Source organism: Penicillium atrosanguineum, assembly GCF_028827265.1.
Source record: "Penicillium atrosanguineum strain IBT 20685 chromosome Unknown utg000004l_segment0_segment0, whole genome shotgun sequence".
NCBI classification, from domain to species: Eukaryota; Fungi; Ascomycota; class Eurotiomycetes; order Eurotiales; family Aspergillaceae; genus Penicillium; species Penicillium atrosanguineum.
Genome location: NW_026623136.1, coordinates 1924538 through 1946773, shown reverse-complemented (window position 1 = coordinate 1946773; position 22236 = coordinate 1924538). Strand labels below are relative to the sequence as shown.

Sequence of the window (22236 nt, the reverse complement as noted above, 5' to 3'; positions counted from 1 at the left end):
ATCGGTGGTGTGCAAGAACCCTAAACCCGTGCCCCCACATGGTTCGTGCACTCATATTCTAAATTGATACGAATACGGCCCCATAGTAGGTATAGCCAAGAACTTAGTAACTATTTATAAGAACGGCCTCGGCTTCAAGTCGGTGAAAAACGGAAAGGAAAAAAAAAACACATCCTTTCTTCCAGGTCAGAACAAGTATGATCTTCATGCATCACGGGCCCAATATGAGTTCCTCATCAGTTGTGTACGAAAGTGACACGGCAACCGAAGAGCGGTACGCATTACCCCTTCAGCATTCACCCGCCAACATCTAACGAAAATCCAGACCGTCACAACCCACTCGAACAAGAATCCAAGCGACTTTCCAGATCGCACACCCAGCACCAAAGTCGTCCCTCCGATTTGCTCCAAAACTCCTGTTACAAATCCAACAACTCGCGCAAAATCACAGACCAGTCCCAGTCCTCGAAATATGGCAGCCGCCATTTCGCAAATCAAAATTGACGCGTGACTTCCATCAAAGAGTCAAATTGAGGTCGGGTGATATTTACGCGACTCTAGATGAGTCCTACATGACCAATTCGACTCGACGGCAGAATACTTCCAATACTATTTCAGATCCAGAGTCCGAAAATATCACCACTGCAAAAGACATCATTGCGGCAATGTGTCACGACGACACAGCATCAAATATACATTTCCGCAATGCGCGATGTAGCTGGCAGGCCAGTGCAGGGACAACAGGACCCAACGCATCACCACCGTGTTACAGATTCACAATCAAGGACGACGAAACAGACCCTGCGGATCCAGGCAGGATGATTTTGCAATGGGAGAAGCGGAGTAAAGAGAATGCGCCGGCTGGTTCGGTGGATGCGGAGCAATTTTTGCTTCTGTTGATTGATCGGAAAGCAAAAAGGAAGAGTCGTATTGCAACCATGACGAAGAGTGAAGTTGATATTATTGTTCGGAAAAGTTCTATTTTGGATGGGTTGCAGGTTTGTTATGATTTGATGGGGCCTTTGGATTCCACCGGGAGGGATTCCAGTGAGGCTTTGGAGTGTTGGTTGTATACGATGACTCTTACGCTGGGCGTGTGGGTTGGGTATCAAGAGGGGTGGCTTAATTAGTGCTTGAAGGGTACTATAAGCTGAATGGAAATACAGGATTGAATAAATCGTGACTTCCCTACCCCCATTTCCCTGTGCTTACGTACATGTAGGTAGAGGAGCTGCTTATCTCGCGACGGAAGGTTTGACTGTTGTAAGATGTAATTATTTCCACGTCATCTTATGGAGTCTAAATGCTGACCTGCATGCTCAAATGGCAAGTTCCCGAAGGCTGCTGTGTAGAAAATGTCAGCTGAACGTGAAGACCGTGCAATGACTTCAATCCCAATAGAACAGCTAGGGCAGCCCTACCTACCTTAGTGACGCGCCTTGGAAATGGTGGGGTTGTGGGGCCGTACCGCTGGCGGCTCGGCGGCATCTTGGGTCCAGTTAACTACAATGTCACTGGATGGTGAATAACCAAGTAGCCCGCGGACAAACGCTTCGAAGACGAGAGAAAAGAAAAGAGGCACCAAAAGAAGTACACGTTGAATAAAAGATGCGGGAGTCGAGTTTAGCCGTGAGAATACCAGAGGCCGTATGGCTTGGGCACACAGGCACAATCCCGAACTGATCACTTCTTGCTATTAGTGTTCGCGATACCCTTCCTCTGGATCTGCTCTCTTGACGTAAAAGCCTTCTCGCGTGCGTACCTTGGCCATACTGGCTTAGGTTAAAATGCAAAGGAGACGGATCTGCAGGAAAGTAGCCTCAATACACGATAAAAATTTCTATAATACTTTTCTAATTAGATGGTTTTGGCTAGCAATCAGATATTTGTATTTAATAAGCTACGCGGCGCCGATATAGACGACAGAAGTGGAGCAACGTGAGTTATAACACTGCCTAGCCAGCATTCGTCTTCTTGCTTTTGCAAAGTCGGTGGTTTACAGGTTTACAGCATTTAAAGCGGTGATGGAAATCCCGGCAAAATCCCGGAATTTGCCGGAAATCAGCGAGTCTGACAATCACTCAGACTTTGAACTGAAATACCCTACAATCCTTTATTGTCGCACAATAATCGACCAAAAATCGACTAATTAAGAATGTCAGACCGTGAAACCTTATTAACAATGTCCCGCAAACGTCGCCGACCCGCACTGTCATGCGAACAGTGCCGCCGCCGCAAAGTCCGATGCGACCGGGAAATGCCGTGCGGCCCATGCGCGAAGTCCCAACCATCCTTAGACTGCGAATACGTTTACGAAGGAAAAGCAGCCCTGAATGCGAGAATCGACGCGTCTAGGCTCAGCGAGCACGAGTCGCCGCCATCTGGAGCGCGGGGCGTTGCTAACCCGAGCAGCTCCACTGATGGGGCGCGCATCACGCATCTGGAAGCCACTGTTCTGCATCTGCAGAACCGTGTGCATATCTTGGAAGAAGAGGGCCATGTGCATGCCGCTCGTCTTCAAAGGCCACAACTTTCTAATGACTCGAGTTCATCGTCCAACGTCAATAAGCTCGACGATCACATTGCCGATCTGGAGAGACAGTTGGCCGAGGCGAAGGCGCGAAGATTGGAGATGCCGCAGACTTGCATTGCTCCACTTGCACCTCATTTGAAGAAAGATACGGGTGGCAGAACGAAGTTGTTTGGTACGACGCATTGGGCTCTTTCGTTCCAGCAGGTGAGTTGTTCTTACTTGTGCCTGTCACATTCGGCTTATTGACTCGGTATAGTTTCGGCTCCTGAGACAAGTGCGCAGCAACACCATTTACGCGGACGGAAGTCAGGATGAGATTAGCAAGTCCCTAAAGGAGATTCGATCGATACGGCGGTCGATCAAAGCCCGACAGGCACCGCGGCTCGTCAATCCAGCCCAGGACCTATTGGACGACTTGCCTCCGAGGGAGATCTGCGACGAGCTCATTCAACACTACCTGCGGACATTGGGCTTGGTATATCGAGTACTACACATTCCATCCTTCTTCGAGAACTATGACTGCTTTTGGAAAGAACCTCAATCAGTCTCAACCGGTTTTCTGATAAAGCTTCTGTTGATCCTCGCCATCGGGTCTATTTTCCACTGCAAGCCAGGTCCGTCGAACGAGCTCGGTATCCCGGTACGGCGCTGGGTATATGCGGCACAATGGTGGCTTTCGGGTCCAACGGAGAAAGAAGCTGGGGGTTTGGAAGGCTTACAGGTTCACTGTCTACTGCTTCTCTGTCGCCAGGGATACGCGATAGACAAGGAGACAAATTGGATATCGGCTGGGAGCTTACTGCGTCTTGCGGTCAATCAAGGGCTTCACCGGGACCCGCGGAATTTCTCAACTTTGTCCGTTTTCGACGCTGAAATGAGACGCCGTATCTGGGCTACTATACTCGAGATCAATGTGCAGCTCTCGATTGACGCATCCATGCCACCGCTCTTCAGCGTAGATGACTCTGATACGAGTCCACCCTCCAACCTGGATGATGAGGACTTTGATCAAACTACCACTGCGCTCCCGCCTTCACAGCCTAAAGATTGGTACACAAACTCATCACTCCAGATCCTCCTTTCTCGGTCCTTCCCAGCGCGACTGCGCATAGCCCGAATCATTAATCAGCCCACTCATAAACAATCTTACGAATCTACATTACACTTGGGCAGCGAAATTGCCGCGGCTTGCAAAGAAATGGCCGCCACGTTCCATGACTACTTCTCCCACACTGCCGGAAGCGGATTCAGACCAACCCCCTTCCACCATCGACTTATGGACAGTCTCCTCCGTCGCTTCCTGCTCAACCTCTACCGTCCATTCGCTATACAAGCCATCAAAGACCCGCGGTTCTACCTATCCCGGAAGCTCAGCTTCGACTCCGCCCTCTGTATCGCCTCATACGCCGAATACCCTGAAGCCTCCCCAAGCAGCGACCAGATCGCGTACCAAGACTTCCAACGCCTCTGTCTTTCCGGTGCAGGTCTCTTCAAAGGCCACCTTTCTCTTGATGTTATGGTCGTGATTGGTCTAGAGCTCATCACTCAACTTGAAGAAGAAGTCGCGCAATATCCTTCGGCCACTGTCCCCTTCCCAATCGATCAAATTGCTGAAGCCTCCCGCGCCCCTCCCATCAAATCTCTTGAGCGGATCAAAGAGCAGCTTTACCAGAGCTTGGAAGCGGGGATCCCGAGCATGAAACGTTATGGTTTGCTCAGTGGAATCCTTGCCCAGATCACCGCCGTCCCTCGTGGGGAACAAGCGACGTGGATTCACATCAGGAAGGCAGTCATGGATGGTATGCAAACCTGTCGAATCCTACTTCAGAGGTACATCGATCAATGCCAGGTCTCTGAGAAGGAAGGGGCCTTGTTGATGTCTGCTGGTGGGCCGAATGGTTGGACGCCTGAGAGTGCCATTGCGTCAAGCTTGGACTCTGACTTCATGGTAAGTTTGAATACAACAATAATTTGAAATTACTGATTGTTTGGTAGATACCGAATTTGGGATTCGAGGATTTGAACTTCTGGGATATTCCCGCCTTGATTGATGCGAGCATGTTTGATCCGCAGCAACTGGATTAGATGGTTCAAGGGAAATAAGTAATCGGGTGTTTGGCTGTTATCGGTCCACAGCAGAATCATCCACTCTTGAGACGGAGCTTCGACGGCTAGCGCTTGAAAAGTGAACATAAGCACCCAGCCGATGGTAGTCCGGTGGAGACCTAACTAATCGTCCGCCTGCACGTCTTGATTCGGGATACCTAAGAAATATTGAATAATTGTAGGATCTTTCGGAATGTAGAGAAAGGCAACGCAACAGCTTCCCCATGGGGAATTGCGCGCCTACAAATCTACTAGCTTACTCTTCTATGTCTCGATTTTTCAGAATGGATATACAAGCTCACACAAGAATGGGGATAACTCAGCCGGCCAGAGCCGCAGCGTCGCACGCCTGACCAGGAAAAGTTCTAATCGTATTTTGAACCCACCATCTAATACTTTGCAGCGCCCATTTCCAGCGCCTTAATCTGCAACGCCAGCAGACGAGAATAATATCTACACAGCGCAAGATTTCCGCCCATGAACCAGAACCCAGGATGACCACTCTTGCGCCAGATGGTTCGCATCTCACCCTCCGCATCCAGGCCCCAAACATCGCTAACACGATCGGCAACCTCATCACCAAAGATAAGTCTCGCCTGCGTCCTCATATTCTGGTAACCTGTCGCAAAAACAATTTCGTCACCCTCCAGCTCCGATCCGTCTGCGAATCGAAGACCATGAGGCAAAACCTCGCTGATCTCTTGTCCCTGCTTTACCTTGATTTTGCCGTCAACAATCAGCTGGCTCGCACCTACGTCGATATAATAGCCACCACCGCGCTGCAGGTACTTAGTCAGAAGACCACAGTCCATGGGTCCACGGTCAACCTTGAATCCTGCTTTCTCCAGACCCTCGATGGTCTTTGCGTCATTCTGGTTCATGACTCTTGTAACTTTGACCTGTTGGGTTTTGAATAATTCCGGAGGGATGCTCCACAGATACAAATCTGCATCCTCGGTCGGGGGTCCGGATTCTTCATAAAGGCCTTTCAAGCCGATATCCGTGATAGATTGGGATGAAACAACACAGGTTGAGCTCCGCTGGACCATTGTAACATGGTATCCCTTTTCGAAAAAGTCCTGCGCGATGTCGTGTCCTGAGTTGCAGGATCCGATCACGATAGCTTTCTTACCAGACGAGCCTGGGTTTGCACCGGGAAATTCGGAACTGTGGCAGATGCGATCGCCCTTGAAATTCTCCATTCCTTTGAAAGTAGGTGCATTCTTCTTGCCAGAATGTCCGGTCGCCTGGATGACATGGCGCGGGTGTAGTGTACGAGTCTCGGTGGTACCGTCTACCTTCTTACGCTCAAGCACGACAGTCCATTCTTTCTTGGTCTCATTCCACGATGAAGACTTGAGCTCGGTCCGAGTCCAGACATTTAGCTCTAGGAGTTTGACGTAAGACTCGAAAAAGTCGGCCAATTTGTCTTTAGGCGTGAAAATTGGCCAGGTGGACGGGAACGGTATGTAGGGCATGTGGTCGAACCAGACTGGGTCGTGGAGGACGAGCTGGTGGTATCTGTGCCGCCAGCTGTCTCCAATTTGATCTTCATGATCAATGACCAAAGTGTCGACGTTGAGCATCTTCAGACGTGCTGCGATAGTGAGACCGCCTTGGCCAGCCCCTTGGTTGATGTTAGTCGTGTTTATTGGTGACATCTTACTGAGTGAGCATCCACATACCGACTACAAGGACCGAGGGCTGCTTTTCCTCGAATTTTTCGTCTAGAATGCGACGCTCTTTCCAGTTCGTCCTTCCTAGTTGTCCCCCGTGCTGCACACCGGCCGGTCTGCTGTTGGTGACTGCTTCGCCATGGCCAGTTAACTCTTCCAGCGACGTAAACACGGTAAATATCTTCCACTCGCTTCCCTGCTGTGCTAATCTGATTACACCTTGGCCATGCCCAAAGGTGGAGGTGACATTGACGAAGAACTCAATGCCATGGACCTCGCCATATGCATCAATGGGTCCATTATGGGGTGTTCTGAAAGCTGATGAGCGATCAACCTCGGTCTTGATAGTCGAGGAGCTTTCGGTCACAAATTTGGCGATTGCATCGCGTCCCTTGAGAGTCCGGAAATCCCAGGATAAGCACAGGTGGTCGCGCCAGTAGCTGTTTTCGATAAACAGCTCCGACACAGCGTTACTATCTTTCTCGCCAAGTGCGCTGTTTAGTTGATCGGTCACAGAGTTTGCAATCTTGTCAGGGTCCTTGGGGGTCTCAGAGCATGTTTGTGGGAAAGTGCCAAGAGGAATGTTGAATGAGCCAGGCTCGACTCTTTCTCGCGATGGAGTGAGCTGGCCCTTGGTGCGGGTCTCAACATCGACTGTTGCCATGTTCACACGCGATCTTGAATAGAATGGATGATGAAATAGACTGAGGCGAGGTTGATATACCAAGTCGAGAAGGCTTTTTGTCACAACCCCGCACTCTGGCCCCTCACATCACAGCGAGGGTCAGCTGCGCCCTTCTCGTCAAACTCGGTGTGACAGATTTGAAAATACTGCAGATAGACAAATCAGAGCTCTCCCGGGTTTAGGATTGCTTTGCATTACTCCCGTTCATCTCAGCTGGTCTCGGTACGGGGCTTATGGGAGCTATATTAAACCGTCAATTCCCCAGTTTTCTCTGATTTAAATGAAGATTCCGGGGAAGCATTTCCGAGACTGGAACGTCTTGATCTAGGTCGCCCGGGGTTTGGACTATGTCTACTTTGAAGCTAGGAAATTACCTTAGCATGGTCGGGGAAATTTATTTACCAATTACTCCTTATCTTTCCCGTCTCATAGGTAATAGAAGTCTGTGAAAAAACGGACACAGAGGATTGCAAAGCCACAGCAAACTATAGATCTCCACCGTGTTCCATCTCGGAACGAAGTCCGGCGGTCAATCCTTGTCACGCCGTGTATTTCTCATCGTGCCAGATTTGTGTATTTTTGGAGTAATTCGGGAACTCCATGCTCATGGCCAATGAGTGGGAGACGCTTAGTATGCTTCGATGACTGATATGGCGATCCTCGAAAGGACCAGACAAATTCGCGGAGGCTTCCCCATTCTATCTGCATAATCTGTAAGAATTGCCTCACTGAAAGGTTGCGAGAAAGACTTTAGAGCCAACTTATGGAGAGGCCTGGGTTAATGATGCCACATAGGGTCATTATATTACAGAATCCGAGCCTGCAGGAAAATAATAGCAAGTATGTAAAGTCGCCCAGATATGGTATGCACTGGTCCAAGACGCCCACGCTATGTAGAATCATTATATTACATCCTTCAGCCACCTTTTCATTGGCGGTCATTGGGCTTTGTTCACAGTTGGAGGCAGAAAGAGATGAATATCAGGAAAGGATGCTTCACTGGAGTTCAAACGCCTTCTCCATCTCTGCAAGACGCGGGAGCTTGAACGGGTGCCCGGCAGAATTGAAGACATAATCATCCAAGCTCAAAATGTCGGGGGTGCTGAAGATCAGATAGAAGTATTTCAAAGTCTGCGCCATCCAGTAACTTTCCATCAAGTCAGTGTGACCTGTTTCGCCCTGGTCGTCTGTGACATCAACGAGACCAGCATTGCCATTTTCAACCCGGGTAGCATTTTGAATCGTCTCGAACATTTCCCATGCTGTGTCGAGCAGGTCTTCGCGACCAGTCACGCGGTACAGCATGAAAATGCTTTCGATAGTATCTGGCCGCAAGTTGTACCGAGTATCCGGGATAGCGATGAAGCCCCTAGGTATGCGGTGGTCCCTAATGAAAGCATCGGCATCCAGAGATGGGTCTGGATTCACAGTATTTTCTTTCTTCCATACTTCCTGCTTCCAGTGCCACTCATTCCATGGACAGCTAGTTTGCGATGCACACGGAACCGCTTCGTAAACTTCGGGCATAATCCCCATGGGCATGGCCTGGGAAGCCCAGATACAGCCGTCAACGAGTTTGTTCGCAATCTTTCGGTGGATTGGGATGTTGAAGAGCGCACCGCCCACTGCGAACATGCCACCGGCAAAGCAGGCACGATGGTGAACCTGGGGTTCTAGATGTGTCCGTGGCTTGCCGTTCTGAGTCATCGTCACTTGCACAGATCCAGGGACGAGAATGTCCTTGCCCTGCGCATTCATCGGGCGGAAAAGGCTGTGGCTTGCCACGGTCCGTGTGGCTTTCTCGTACATGGTCCGGTACATAGATAAGCGACCTCCCAGCAGAGCGTATGCCTTTGGCAAAGACTTGTAAAGGCTGTCAGCCTCTGGGCCCATGGTGAACTTATCGCTGTCAGCCATGTTTGCTCGCGTGTTTAAAACCACAGGCCACATCCCGGGCAGCTTGGACATATCCTGCGCTAATTGAAGTCTCACCATGACTTGATGCGCTGCATTGGAGTACCGTTGATCACCTGTTATTTGAGATAGTCTCGTAAATTCCAGAACGAACGAGCTAACCTCAGACGGAGATGTCGCCTCCTCTGCCAGCTGTTCTTCCTGGCGCTCCGCTCGGTGTGAATCCCAGTGAGTTATGGGCATGCGATTCGGAGTATCAAAGGCAGCGTAGAGCATGTCGCCGACATGAACAGCCTTATCCAGGAGTCTCCGATCGCCGCTCAGATCATATGCAGCTAACAGACCTCCAAGATGGCGAGTGTTGGTCTCATGAGTATTGATTTCTGGCGACTGGGTGTCTTCGTAGCGGATCTGAGTTACGGCCTCTACAGCCTCGTTGAATTCGTCATGCATTCCCATAATCCAGAGCGTGTCGAGATTATCCACGAGCGTCGTGCCCCAACCACCAAGTCCATTTTGTGGCAGTCCACTCAGGGGTGCAAGCTCGTCAGTCTGCCATGCCAGGTTTTTGTATGATTTCCAGCACCTCTGAAAAGCTTCTTTTACTGCCGCTTTTCTGCTCTGTTGATGCCACAGTGTAATTCGCGAAACGTGTTCAGAGCCAGCTTGGAGCCCGGGTAGATCTCGCGGCGATCCTTCCGGCAGCAGCTCTATGACAGTCGGAGGAAAGCGCAAGGGTAGATCTCGCCATAGGTATGGAGGCTTTGTCTCATCATGAGGATGCTCTTCGGGATTTTCTGGGGCAGGAATCTCTGGAGCCTCTGGGGTCACGGGCGGAGGAACATTGACATCGGCCCCCGATTGACGGCGCCTGTATAGCAGGAACAGCACAACGGCCACCAGGACGCAACCTAGCAACTGCCGTCTGGCTCGATTCATCCTGGATGTACAACACAATCAATGGCTTCACTTAAGCATCTTATGGTGCCATGGACCAAGGTAGGGACCGGGAAACGATCAAGGGGAAAGGAGACAAGCCACCCGCGAGGAACAGAGTGGAACTAATAATAAGAGTTGTACTCAGCGTCAGCATTGCGACGAAAAGATTGGTTCACTTCCAGGAGTGGTCCTTGAATGGCTGCGTGGCCGACTCCGAAACTACGCTTCGGGCTGACGACGCTTTCTTCCGGCTATAGTAGCGGGTTGGCGTATTTTAGTGGCTGGGCAGACGCGCTGGTATGAATCGCCCTGGTCTAGGCCCAGCCAGACCAACGATAATACCGTGCGGATTGTTAGTTAAAAGCTTCAAACTTCCCTGCTGGTGATTGTCTTAGCATAACGCTGTGAGACAGCGGGCGTGTCTAGATGAAAATCAAAAAAACTTATTACCACTTAAGAGACACTCCTTGTTCTTCATGACATGGCATCCCCCACTGCGTAGGGGGAAATTGAAACGAGTGGGTCAGTGGAAACACATTATTAGGAGCGAACCAGGTACAATCATTACATTCATTCCATCCATGGAGCGGTTATGCGACTACCTATTGTGAAGTTTGGGCTTACTAGTGCTCTCCTAGTGAGTTTGCGAAGGTCAATTTTAGCTAGATTTTCGGAGACACTTTCCTCGGTCGGGTATGAAATACGAGCGCTCGGTGTTCGGGCCGGACAGAAAAAAAAATGAACGATCAAAAACAAATCACTGTGCATCATCCGTGAATCGAACACGGGCCTCGTCGATGGCAACGACGAATTCTACCACTAGACCAATGATGCTGGTTCATGAAAGTTGGGGCTTAATTTATATTAATAGGCTTTAAATATAAAAAGCAAAGAAACCAATTGTTACCTAAAAGTCACAATTGTTTGAAAGAGCTGGATAGCCGGGAGAAGCTTGGAAATATACGCCTTCTAATGTTTATTTTGCGAAATCACATCGATCAGGCGGTCAACCACCTGGGCACTGCGTTTGCTTCAATGTTATCTATCTTACTACACATTTGTTACAACTTCTTCGAGATAAGTAGACCGAGATCCATAAATTGATATCAATTTGATGGTAATGATGGTCTTTTGGCAACTTTGGTCAGTGAGCTCCAGTTGTAACCTTACAGTATTGTAAATGATCGTAAAAGAAGAGCAGAAGCGACAGTGACGAGAGAGGTGGAGATCGCAGGATTCAGCTATCGAAGACTGACTAGAGGGCTACATGAGGAAAGACAGTGAATTGTTGCACAACCAGCCTCATTGTGGAAAGGTCGAAAGCGGAAGAGACATAAGGTACAATTAGACCAACACCAAGGACGAGGTTATCCATCGCCGATTCGCCTTGCGCTCCATAGACATAAAACAATCATTGGAACCTTCCTGTGGGTATAGTCCGCACATTTCGTAAATTTGAAGAGATCGACCGTTTACACATTTGAGCTCCATTGGCTAATGGCATATGCGAACAAATTTTGCGGAAGTTCTCATCGTCCACAGTGAGCTTCTTGGTGGTGGCCCAGACATCACTTGAGCTCAGCAAGGTCCTGGAAAATCATCTACGGCCCTTTAAAAAAACTCGATCGGTCTGAGTCTAGGGACTAGTATTATTAGCATGGAGACATGGGTCTGTTACCTCAACAATACAAGCTGACGCCTTTTCGGCTGAGAAAACCCGCACTATGCTTCCATCTTTGGGCTACTTAAGTCTTTTCGAACGCAGCCGGTGTGCTTTGTGAAATTGTTTCATTGAAAGGGAAAAAAGCCTATAGAGGGTAGCCTTCTAATTTGTTGAAAGTTGGTTTTGAAGAATTGGTAGTTCACACCTGCAATGATACCCCCAGGTGTCTCGTGGATATACATAGTCTCCCTCCAAGTAATGGTCGCCCTTTTCCTAACCAGGATACCCAATCAAGTTTTGGGACCTTGCGAATTAACACCCTGCAGACGGAAGCATCAATCCCATTGGAATTACCAAGAGTCGAGACTTGAATGGGGCAGAAAAGGGCGCGTTCTTCTACCTGGAAGTAGAATGGCTAAAGAACTGAAGTCATTTGCATTTTGTGAAAATTTGCAAAATCATGTATCTATTGACCATATGATCTTGATATAAAACGAGCCATGGTCCAAGACCGGAAATAAAAGGGGTATCTTTTTAATTATTCACATAAAGAATCTTGATTTATCAAGTCGATAAAATCCTCCCAACTTCCAACCCATGCCATAGATACAAGCACAAAAAACTCCATATATGAGAAAAGAAAAAGGAAAACTTATCCGCTAAAAGACATGGCCCTTTGCCTAGATGACCTCTTCCTGAGGTTCGCATCGCGACTCTTGCGTCCCATACGACCAAGGGCCAATGTCTCAAGGGTGTACGGTTTTCCGCCCCAAATCATATTGTTACCCTTGGGTTGTTGAAGGGGCGGAATCCAGAAGTGTGTCACTGCTGCGCCGAGTATCATGCAGGCGCTGAAAACAAAGAGGATAACTCCGTGGTGGAAGGTTGATACGTTGCTCGGGCCGGTACCGAAGCGGTAGTAGGTGGAGAAAATTTGGACGAGGATGGAGCCTAGCTTGCCGGCGCCGGCGCTGAGGCCGTGGCATGTGCCTCTGTAGCGAGTGGGGAAGATCTCGGCGGGAATCATGTAGGTGGTTGCGTTGGGGCCTAGGGTGCTGTTAGTTGGAAATTTGTGGAAAGTAAATTGGTATGTACTTACCGAAGTTGAAAAGGATCTGGCCGAGAATGTACAAGGCGACGACGGCAGGGGGGCTGGATGTGAGGGTGACGAAAATGGACCCGAGGGCAATGAAGAGAAGTGCCAGGGCGAGGAACATGTATTTCTGTAGGGCGACGCGATCGATGCGGTGGGCGAAGAGAATGAGGAGAAGACCGCCGATGAAACTGCCGATGTTCAGGACGATCAGACCGCGGACGGAGGTCTCGAAGAACATGTCGTAGACACTCGCGCCGGGCCGACTGTCCGTCATCCAGTTCGGCTCAGATTGCGTGATGTGCAGTGCACCCCAGGTTTTGGCAAGAAACTGTGGGCTCGAGAGGGAGATACCGTAGAACCCGAAATCAAGCAGTAACCATGCCATCGATGTGCCAGCCAGTGTGCGCCAGTTCCCTTCAATCCAGAAGTACCTGATGATATCGGTGCGGGCAAGTCGCCAGTGCGAGTTGAGAGTCGCGGGCGGGATATGCGTACCGTACTCCTCATCTTCGTGGATAGAATCGCTTGCAAGGGACGAAATTGGAGGGAGCTGGATACCGTTGCCGACGGTAACAGTAGTGAAGCTACCCGTCTCGAATGTACCCGGGCTCATAGGGATGGACGGTTCGCTGAACAGGGTAGTTGCGTCGAATTCGGCGGTGACGGGATCATCTTCGATGTCAACGAGGTAGCGTGGACTCTCAGGAATGGCGAAACGGAAGACTGTTGCAATAGCACCGGGCACCACACCAATGCCGAGTACCCAGCGCCACGCACTATCCATAACACTGGTGATGTGCTCGCCACCATTCTTGCGGGCAATGGCGATGACAATCAGCGAGACCAAGTTTCCGGCGATTTGTCCGAGAGGCTGCATGAAGAAGACACTCGCCATCATCCGGGCACGGTGCTTGGTCGGAGCGAATCTAGCTTCTGGTTAGCTTCGTGCATCCTCAAACAAAGGGTCTGAAGACATACTCAGACGTGATCACGGCACTAAGCGGGTAATCCGCACCCACGCCGATGCCGACGCAAATTCTCCACCAGATTAACCAGGCAAAGATATCCATACTACCATCCTTGCCTTGAGATGACATGACCACACCCAATGTAGCAGTGATCAAGAGCACCAGTTCGGCTCCGTACATCTTCTTCCGCCCGTATTTGTCGGCCAGAAATCCAAACATAACCATTCCGAGCAGGGTACCGGCTAATGTCGCAATATTGATGCAAGTTAGGCGAATCGAGGAGACTTCATCTTTCCAGTAAACATAGGATATCATCGGAAGGGCCATATTACTGGCAAAGAGCTATCGCGGGGTAACAGTAGCATTAGCAGCTGTCGTAATTTCAACCCCATCCTCAAACCCACTCACAGTATATCCATCCAGGAAGAACCCCAGACCGGCGACTAGTACGACAACCCATTGATAATTCTGGCGGTCGATAGTCTCGTAGATCTGCCGCATGCGAACATATCGATCCTAAGAATGCGGTTAGCCCAGCCCCGCCATTTCTGGGGAAGCATACATACCTGCTCATGATCGAAATCCCGCGCACGGTCAGTCTTGTATAGACGAGCGTGAAACTTCCCCATAGCGAAATAAAGAGCGTGGACCGCTAGATGGAAGGATGCAGATGCGTCAGAGAGAACCTGCGGGAACCGAGATATAATCAATCAGGGCACATTGGGACATCGGTACATCGGGACATCGGAGCACCTTTCGCTAAGAGTAAGGACATATGGAGAAAGTACCCAATGGGGCGTCCGTGTTGAGGCTCGACCCCCGACCCCTGGTCGACGCTAATGCAATGTGGAGGGTGGGCCCGAGATGCTTCTTCGGCCAATATCATTGCATTATCGCCCACGTGCGGGTAACAGGGTCATTGAGACGTTACCGCGAGGGTTAGACCCACTTTGCCTCCACGCTTAGTTTCCACGTTCCGTTCCCTTGTTCTCACGTTCCGCCGCATTATTTTACTAAATTGCTTTTTATTTTTCAATGGTCCGATCGTAATTGTCTCAATTCCCTCAAGGCTGCATGGTGGTATCACACGGTACTTTCTAATCACGCCGTAAACTCCGCTATACAATAATCTAAAAGTCCCCCTCCCCCCTTATGTTTCATCCAATCGTAAGATCCGTCGACAGCAGCTGGATAAAGTCCGCGCAATCTAGACAATTGTAAGCGATGGTCCAATTCGTAAGTCCACTTCATAAGGTTTAAATGGAGCACTGACCATTATTGTCGAGAAACTGGATCGTTAAATTCCGCATCTGTGATAGGATTTCGAAATTCGGATTAAGTTCCACCATCACCGGTCGCCCGGGCTTTTTCGGAGGCTTGACGTTTGCAACGCAGTTGACTATAATAAAAATTAATTCGGAACAAATAACACTCAGGGGCGTGAATAGGAACGGGAAACTCACGGGGAATGGACACGTATCGCTTCAGGCCTCCTCGTTGGGAATTCGCGAAAAATAACATCACGCGTTTGCCGTTATGGCCTCGCAGGATGCGCAGGTTCTGACTGATGCATTCCTCGCCACGGCCTTTGGATTTGGCTTCAGCCATACCGCCGATGAACATCATTTTAGAGCTTAGGAGGAGTTCTTGGAACTGGACGCAGTCTGTAGGCGGTTAGCGGATGTTCCGGAGAAGAGGGGGGAGGGGCAAAATCGACACGGTCGCGTACCTTCCCAGTTCTCAAACTTATATGATAACTGTGTCATAAAGACAACATGGGCGGCTTGTATCGTTTGTTGCTCAAGAAAGGTAATGCGTAAGGGATAGTCGGAGTCTTCTTTTGGGTGTTCGAGATGTGGGACAGGGAGTTTAGTGTTGTGAACTGCGATGAATTAGTCCCATCCCCCTACCTGTCACGATTGGAGCCTGCGCAACTCACAGGCATGAACGAATGGGGTCTGTTGACCCAGTCCTCCCCCGAGCTCTAGACATTTCAATGCGCCGGTTGTGTCTTTGCATAGATCAATGAACGTGTAGCGTAACTTAAAGAGCTGGCCATTTTTCACGAACGAACTGTGGGGATGTTAGTCGCCGATCAGGCACGATTGCAAAGGTGGGATGCGACACGTACACTGTCATCGAGGGGTTCAACTCGAGCCGCACGACATCGTCATACAACTGCCATGACTGCTTGCGCGAGTTGGACCCGGGGGAGGTTGAGGGGGTTGGGAATAGTATACTGGTGGAGGCGGATGACACTGTGGAAGTTGAGACCGTGCTTTCACGGCGAGAAGAGTTGCTAGCCCACTCGTGATAATCCTGATGTGGGACGAAGCTCATGGCAACGTCTCTCGGAGGGCGACAGCTCAGCGGGAGGTTTGCATGGCAGAATGGCAGAGTGATCTTCGGTCGAGATCTGCCGACAGGAACTATAGTATATTTTGATCAAGAAGAGCTTTTAAAGAATGATGATAAACGCCGGGGAGATGGTTAGAGCAGGTGGACCCAATGCGGTAAACGTGCCAAAATGGCTGGCTCATACTTCATCCGGGGAGCGGATCCACCCATCATCGCATGTTCTTCCCATGTGGCTTTGGGTTGGCCCCGATGCCATGTTGAGATAGTCCCGGGCTGACATGGCAAAGCCACTCGCCTAGGCTCGGTACTAAATGCCTGTACGTAGGGACCTTGTTCTAGGCAGTCGTGTCATGGTAGAATGGTGAATATTCGGGGTTTCTTTTCTAAGTTGAGTTCAGACCGCTGACCTCATAAGATTTGTTTTGGGTTTATCGATATCCATGGAACGGGATATCGTCTAGATTTCGAAGTGAGTTCCTGTTCGACAATTCTCCGAATGCTTCTCGAAGTTATCCAGGGCTCTGGGGATTCTCGCCGATCGACCCATATGGTCATAGCTCCGCCTGCAGAGCATTGACTCACGTCACGCCTGATGGGGCTAAGTACATGTCTACATCGAAATTCATTGAGCTGACCCATGAAAAGCTCTGTCACGGTGCATTCTGCCTTGTATTCACTTAAATTCGCAGCGCATGACCCAGTATCACCTGGGTTTGTCCACAGGGGTTCCGGACTATCGTAAGGGCACCCTCGCCCGTCAAACTTCCACAAGGGGCGCGACTCCACCACTGCAATCTACCTGGTAACGCACGTGCGCGGCTTGATACAGAACCGTTGAAGGAAAATTCGCCGCTGAGATGATTGATTCAGCGGGCCGGGATAAACTATTGACGTCCGAACCTTGGAAAGCCTCGGCAGGCTACAACCACAATAGCCGTATCACCTATATCACATTTCCTCCAAGAATGTTTGACCTCCCAAACCAAAATGGGGTTGTCTGTCCGGCGCCACATGGGGCCGGGAAGATCGGGTTGTAGACGCATGGACTCGTTCAGGTCTGCTTTCCACTAGTGGCACTTGGGCCACTGCTATTCGAGCCTACGTCTTCGTACCGGGGAAATGTCATCCACAGCTGCCCCATCGGCCGATTAATACCAGCATCTTGGCCCAGATCCACTCTGTAATCGTGCGCTATGGTGGACGAGTGTCTCCACCGATGACCAGGGGGGTGAATTGCCGCCGAAGAGCTAGAGTGGGTCGCTTGCATAGAAGAGCTCTTGGACTTTCATTTCCTCCGAGCTGGTGATTATTTTTGTAATGCTACCTTTCCCTTCTGGTGGGCCCCACCATTGTTTACCATCTCTCGCGTCAAATTACCCGCCAACTTCTTGAAATCTGTGAGGCTTGTGGGGACATTAACGCAAGTCCGAAGTGTAGTTTCCAAGACAGGAAGGTGTTGGTGCTTATGAGGCTTGAGACATGGATACTTTAAAGCTCCACGTATCAATCCAAATATTGGTTCCAACCTTCCAAAGAGTTTGTTACCCCTGACTCCTGGGTTGATAGGGTGTTCTTGGGAAGGATTAGGGAAGGATTTGGGACTGTCGCTGGCTAAGAATTGTCGGCGTCATAGATTTGTATCGCATGGACTGCGTGACTAATTCCTTAGACTGACTTCCCATTCTCAAAACTTCCGCACTGAAAGTCAATCATTTGAAATTGCAAATGACATTGGTTCACTCATCCACCTCTATCTCTGTCACCTGAATAGAGACCCGTTCTTGACCGATAATTTCTTCCTCGCTGGAAAATGGAAGGCTTAGTCACCCTACTTTCAGCGATGATCGAGAATTTCTCAAATCCAGTCATCGGCTATACGTTCTGGTTGTACAGTGTGTCCCGAAACTGGTGCAACCACCTATTCTTCGATCAACTTTCCTGGCCCTTGCGTCGAGATACGCTAGTCTATATTTGGAGTTCTTCCGGTTTCCCCTGTAAGTTCCGAGTGTATTGTTTCGTTCGTAGAATACATATTACTTTCAGGCATGTATTCACTTGTAAATTCAATTCATCTAACACCTTTTTACCCCACCTCCAAAACACGAGTGGTCCAGCCAAAGATGGCTTATCTATAACATGATCTACGGTGGCGAACTATCTCCAAAGAAGATAGAACTGGCTGCTGGTTGCGATACGAGCACCATCTCGAGAATCTCTTCCAATATCAGAATATTTAGCAGCGTCAGAGCACGGCCAATTAAGGCGGACGATTCCGTAGTATCACTCCAGTCATGCTCGAAGCCTTGTTTGACTAACTGATTGAAAAGTATACCTTATATCTGGACGAGATGGGGATTTTTCTACTGGGACGATCTTCGAGCAACGAAATCTGGTATCAGTCGCGCCCTTAAGTCCAAAGGCTGGTCAAAAAAACAAAAGACTGCTTGGGTTAAGGCCTGAGAACGCAACCTTGATCTTCGGGATGAATACTATCGGTTTATCGCTGACTTCAAGTCTTACCACCTTGTCTACGTCGATGAATTTGGATATGATTAAAGGTTAGGCTTCCGGCGAAGGGGGTGGTCCCCATTTGGTACCGCACCGGCTCAAGTGTCCAGATTTGAATCCTATTGAGAAGCTTTTTGCTGAGCCCAAGGCCTTTATCCGGCGTAGTTGGCAATCCTACAAAGAATATCCAGATCAAGGATTTGATAGCTTTCTAAAATGGTGTATGGACGTTGTTGGTAAGAGGGAGAAAAGCGCGGAGGGAAATTTATGGCGCGCTGGCCTAGCTATAGAAGTATAGCGGTGCTGCGGCAGCAAAGTTCGGGACTAACCTCACTGGCTGACTGAAACTGATTCCTTTCCAGATATCATTGCGAACCGCGTTGTATTTTAAACCCCGGCAGTAGCTACGAATACAGTGATTCTCGAAATTGACATCACTGACAGACACCGAGAGACTCTCTCCCGTCCCCACCGCCAAGCGCAGGTTATTAATTGAGTCGCTCGACTCAAGTTGAGGGCGAAGTCAAATGCGCCGGTTATGTTACCTTAATAATAACTTGATATTTGACCATATATACTATACTTCCAGTAGCATACTGTAGAAGAAAAAAAATTGCGATCAAGTTCACTTCCATTCAAGCTTTGCTTCCACCCACCTTCCCTTGGCTGGCCCCAACACAATAACATAAAATCCAGCGCTATTATGTGCATGTCCATTTAAGTCTGGCCCATCGATCATTCTAACCCACGGCAGACCCTCTCTTTCTATCACGGGCGTTGTCACGTCCGTCGATTCGATGTTTTCAATCAGCTCTGTCTTGTGATGCAGCATTGCAATCATTTGTGGAACTGTCGTAATAACCCTACTCAATTGTGTGTTCTCGTCATCTATGCTGAGCGCATCTTTCAAGGCGTCGCCAATCGAACAGTCTCTGTCATCGTTGTCGATTGTCCCGAGGTTCGGTTTCAGGACTGGCAGCCTCCTCATTTTGATCTTTATCTGCTCCGTCACCTCCCAGATCTTATGATGAGGCATCGTTAGTGTCGTCTTGCTTCCACCTTTTATACCCTCCGCCATCTTCTTCAGTATAATTTTGGGAACTTCTCTCATCGCTGCCTTCGGCCGGATTGTTTTCGGCATCCCGTCATCTGCCTTCTTCAATTCAAAGACTGTTATAGCCCCATATTTGCTGTCTCCATAAGTAAGTGAAGTCAGGCGCCTATCGAAGCCGTTAAATTTGGAGGTGTCGAATAATTCAATATCTAGTTTCTCAAGACGTTGCTTGTCGACGTGGTCATCTGCATCACCCAACGGTAGGAGGATTATACGCGGCAATGACCGGTAGAATGCCAATAAGTCTTCTTTGTGTAACCAGTTTCGAATAAGTTTCGCGAAGCCTTCTAGGCCAATGTTGAATCCTTGCGCTTCAACATTCACTTTGAAGGACTCGTAGAGCGCTAGCGTGACGAGGTGCTTGTTTTCCAGGACGTCTTGTTTCGCCTCAAGTTGATGAATCTTGTACGTTGCCCAGTCGAAAAACTTTTCGTGAGGACGTGCGGGTTGCATAGGAGGCGTATCGTCAACGGTCAAATTATGGTCATTGCGCGCGTCGTCACCTGAAACTGACGGTTCATTGCCCCTCGGTACGAGACCTTCAGTTGGATGACTAACCCCGACGGGCGTGGAAGTGTGAAGATGGTCCTCTTGTCCGGAATCTTTGGCTGGACCACTTTCGTGGCTTCCCTCTTCTTCTTCCAACGCCAGTACGTCGAGGATTTCTGAGGCAGTCCGTTGCTGGAGTTGTGGATTGTTTTGAAGCCTACCAAGTTGCTCTGTGAATTCCACTTTAGTCCTTTCGTCTTTCAAGTACGGAACCATAGCTTCTTGAAGTAGCTCGGGTAGGTCTGTAATACCTGTAATCGGATTGACAGCATCACTGGTTTCGGTGTCTCTGTCACTTTCTCCCAAAAAGGACCCAACAAAGCTGAGAAATTCCTGAGCACTCTTCTGCCGAGATTGTGTGTTGCTTCGAAGCTGATCAAGCTGCTCAATAACAATATTCTCGAATATCTTATCGCCGAGATAAACGGAGAACGCTAGTTGCAATGGATGAGGAAGCTCACGGAGGCCAATGAGTAGATCAGCTTGAATGTTCCCCAAGGTCGAGGTCTCCTTCAACACGGAGTGAGGTTGCTCTCGGGTTTCGAACATAGCTGAGCCATGAACGGTGGCTGGGCCATAAACCGTGGCTGGGCCATAGACCGTGGCTGGGCCATAAACCGTGGCTGGGCCATAAACCGTGGCTGGGCCATGAACAGTGGCAGAGCCATAAACTGTAGCCTGGCCGTGAATCTCAACATTACCTGACTGGGGCATATAGGCTTCATAATATGGGTTAATAGATTATAATACTCAAACGTATCGGATTTTCGCACCTGTGTGTGGGCTTTTCAAGGTTGAGGAGGAGACTTTCTCATTTGAGGAGGTAGGTTTGAGAGGCTGTGAGCCTTCATTGTCGACGACCTTGATGTTACCTTCAACTTCTGGACCATAGCGAGCAGGATTTGCAGCAGTGGTATTCTCCATACTGAGGGAGAATAGGTCCTTATATCAAGTATTGTAAAGACGTGGCAGAGATCTGAAAATATTCAAGGACAATCAGCAAACGAAACTAGAGATTATTTGGAAGCAAAAAATCCCGGCATTACTAGATACACAAGTCGGGTTGGAAGAAGTGACAAACACGTTTTGGTAACAACAGTCAGTATTTCATACCTAGACGAGATAGGATTGGAACGACAGTTTATCGAGGGTTGGTGAGGGGTTTGAACGAGCACGAGGGGTCGGTGTGGCTTCGCTGCTAAGCCACCATTTCTTAGATTTAGCCTTGAGAAAAGCCTTGCTCGACAGACCAGATGGGCCCACGCTAGTAGCTGTTTCTCCACCGCTATCGAATCAACACCAGTACCTTCAAAGTCTTTGTCAATGCCTACTAGGAGTTAAATAACTAGCTGCAGTGTTTGGTGTGTAAGCCCCCCGGACTGTCACTTGGATATGGTAGTGGCAGAAGGAAGTGACAGGTCGCCAGATTCTCTCCAGCTTTTGAGTTTAACTTGTTTACATTTCCATGGAACGATAGGGAAGGCAAAATGTAATTTCGAAATCTCAAAATTCATGAAACCTGGCCGCTTGAATGGAAATTCAAAATGGGCGTTGAGATCATGAAATCGAAATAGTCCTAAATAGGAGAGAAATGTCCTGTGATAGCCGATCAGAGCGTCAAAGTCTTGCGACAGGGGATAATACCAAATCGGATATGAACTACACTCAAGGTCTCAATCAAATTCACTACAAGATGACTTAGCAGCCTCCAACCCCTTCAAATGAAATTGAAATGAGAAAAAAAGTGAAATTATGCCAGCCCTATGGGACAATGTTCCCTTGGATCTCCAATACAGTTACGAGACGAGGTACCGTATTTTAATAAAGTAAAATCACAGTATCGAGACTGATACAGGAATATTGATATTCCGGAGCTATAGTCAAGGGTTTCTTGGCGGTGGGGCTAGATAATCACTCGAAGAGTGTAGGCGGCTGCACCAGTTTCGGGACGTACTGTACACATCAAACCAGTCTGCACGATCAAGTGAGCGCGGGGTTTCATCTACATAAGCGTGGAATAAGGTAAACACTTACTCTGTGTCTCTGGAATCTGTATGCAATTGTTTCCCACCATCAACGAGGAGGATGGTTAACTCGTGACACACCAAATGAATCGGGGTTGAATCA

General features: G+C 49.1%; 7 protein-coding genes across 7 annotated transcripts; 2 read left to right on the top strand and 5 right to left on the bottom strand.

Annotated features, from left to right (window-relative positions):
- Positions 1-197: 197 nt before the first annotated feature.
- N7443_006060 (uncharacterized protein) lies at positions 198-1130 on the top strand (the record flags this gene model as incomplete). The annotated part of the gene is made up of 2 exons (XM_056886116.1): positions 198-274; positions 326-1130. 2 exons carry the CDS (start codon positions 198-200, stop codon positions 1128-1130), a joined length of 882 nt encoding a protein of 293 aa, XP_056741564.1.
- A 1052-nt stretch (positions 1131-2182) lies between these two features.
- N7443_006059 (uncharacterized protein) lies at positions 2183-4618 on the top strand (the record flags this gene model as incomplete). Its single annotated transcript, XM_056886115.1, has 3 exons — positions 2183-2737; positions 2790-4481; positions 4529-4618. The coding sequence occupies 3 exons, from the start codon at positions 2183-2185 to the stop codon at positions 4616-4618; spliced, it is 2337 nt and encodes a 778-aa protein (XP_056741563.1).
- A 410-nt stretch (positions 4619-5028) lies between these two features.
- On the bottom strand, positions 5029-6979 carry N7443_006058 (uncharacterized protein; the record flags this gene model as incomplete). Its single annotated transcript, XM_056886114.1, has 2 exons — positions 5029-6266; positions 6325-6979. 2 exons carry the CDS (start codon positions 6977-6979, stop codon positions 5029-5031), a joined length of 1893 nt encoding a protein of 630 aa, XP_056741562.1.
- Positions 6980-7996: 1017 nt separating this feature from the next.
- Positions 7997-9853, bottom strand: N7443_006057 (glycoside hydrolase family 47 protein; the record flags this gene model as incomplete). The annotated part of the gene is made up of 1 exon (XM_056886113.1): positions 7997-9853. The coding sequence occupies one exon, from the start codon at positions 9851-9853 to the stop codon at positions 7997-7999; it is 1857 nt and encodes a 618-aa protein (XP_056741561.1).
- A 2315-nt stretch (positions 9854-12168) lies between these two features.
- Positions 12169-14209, bottom strand: N7443_006056 (phosphate transporter; the record flags this gene model as incomplete). The annotated part of the gene is made up of 5 exons (XM_056886112.1): positions 12169-12563; positions 12616-13538; positions 13591-13922; positions 13989-14096; positions 14147-14209. The coding sequence occupies 5 exons, from the start codon at positions 14207-14209 to the stop codon at positions 12169-12171; spliced, it is 1821 nt and encodes a 606-aa protein (XP_056741560.1).
- Positions 14210-14737: 528 nt separating this feature from the next.
- Positions 14738-15920, bottom strand: N7443_006055 (uncharacterized protein; the record flags this gene model as incomplete). The annotated part of the gene is made up of 6 exons (XM_056886111.1): positions 14738-14787; positions 14854-14979; positions 15044-15244; positions 15310-15462; positions 15520-15653; positions 15712-15920. The coding sequence occupies 6 exons, from the start codon at positions 15918-15920 to the stop codon at positions 14738-14740; spliced, it is 873 nt and encodes a 290-aa protein (XP_056741559.1).
- A 3363-nt stretch (positions 15921-19283) lies between these two features.
- Positions 19284-21033, bottom strand: N7443_006054 (uncharacterized protein; the record flags this gene model as incomplete). Its single annotated transcript, XM_056886110.1, is given in 3 exon segments — positions 19284-19295; positions 19309-20828; positions 20883-21033. 3 exon segments carry the CDS (start codon positions 21031-21033, stop codon positions 19284-19286), a joined length of 1683 nt encoding a protein of 560 aa, XP_056741558.1.
- Between the last annotated feature and the right edge of the window lie 1203 nt (positions 21034-22236).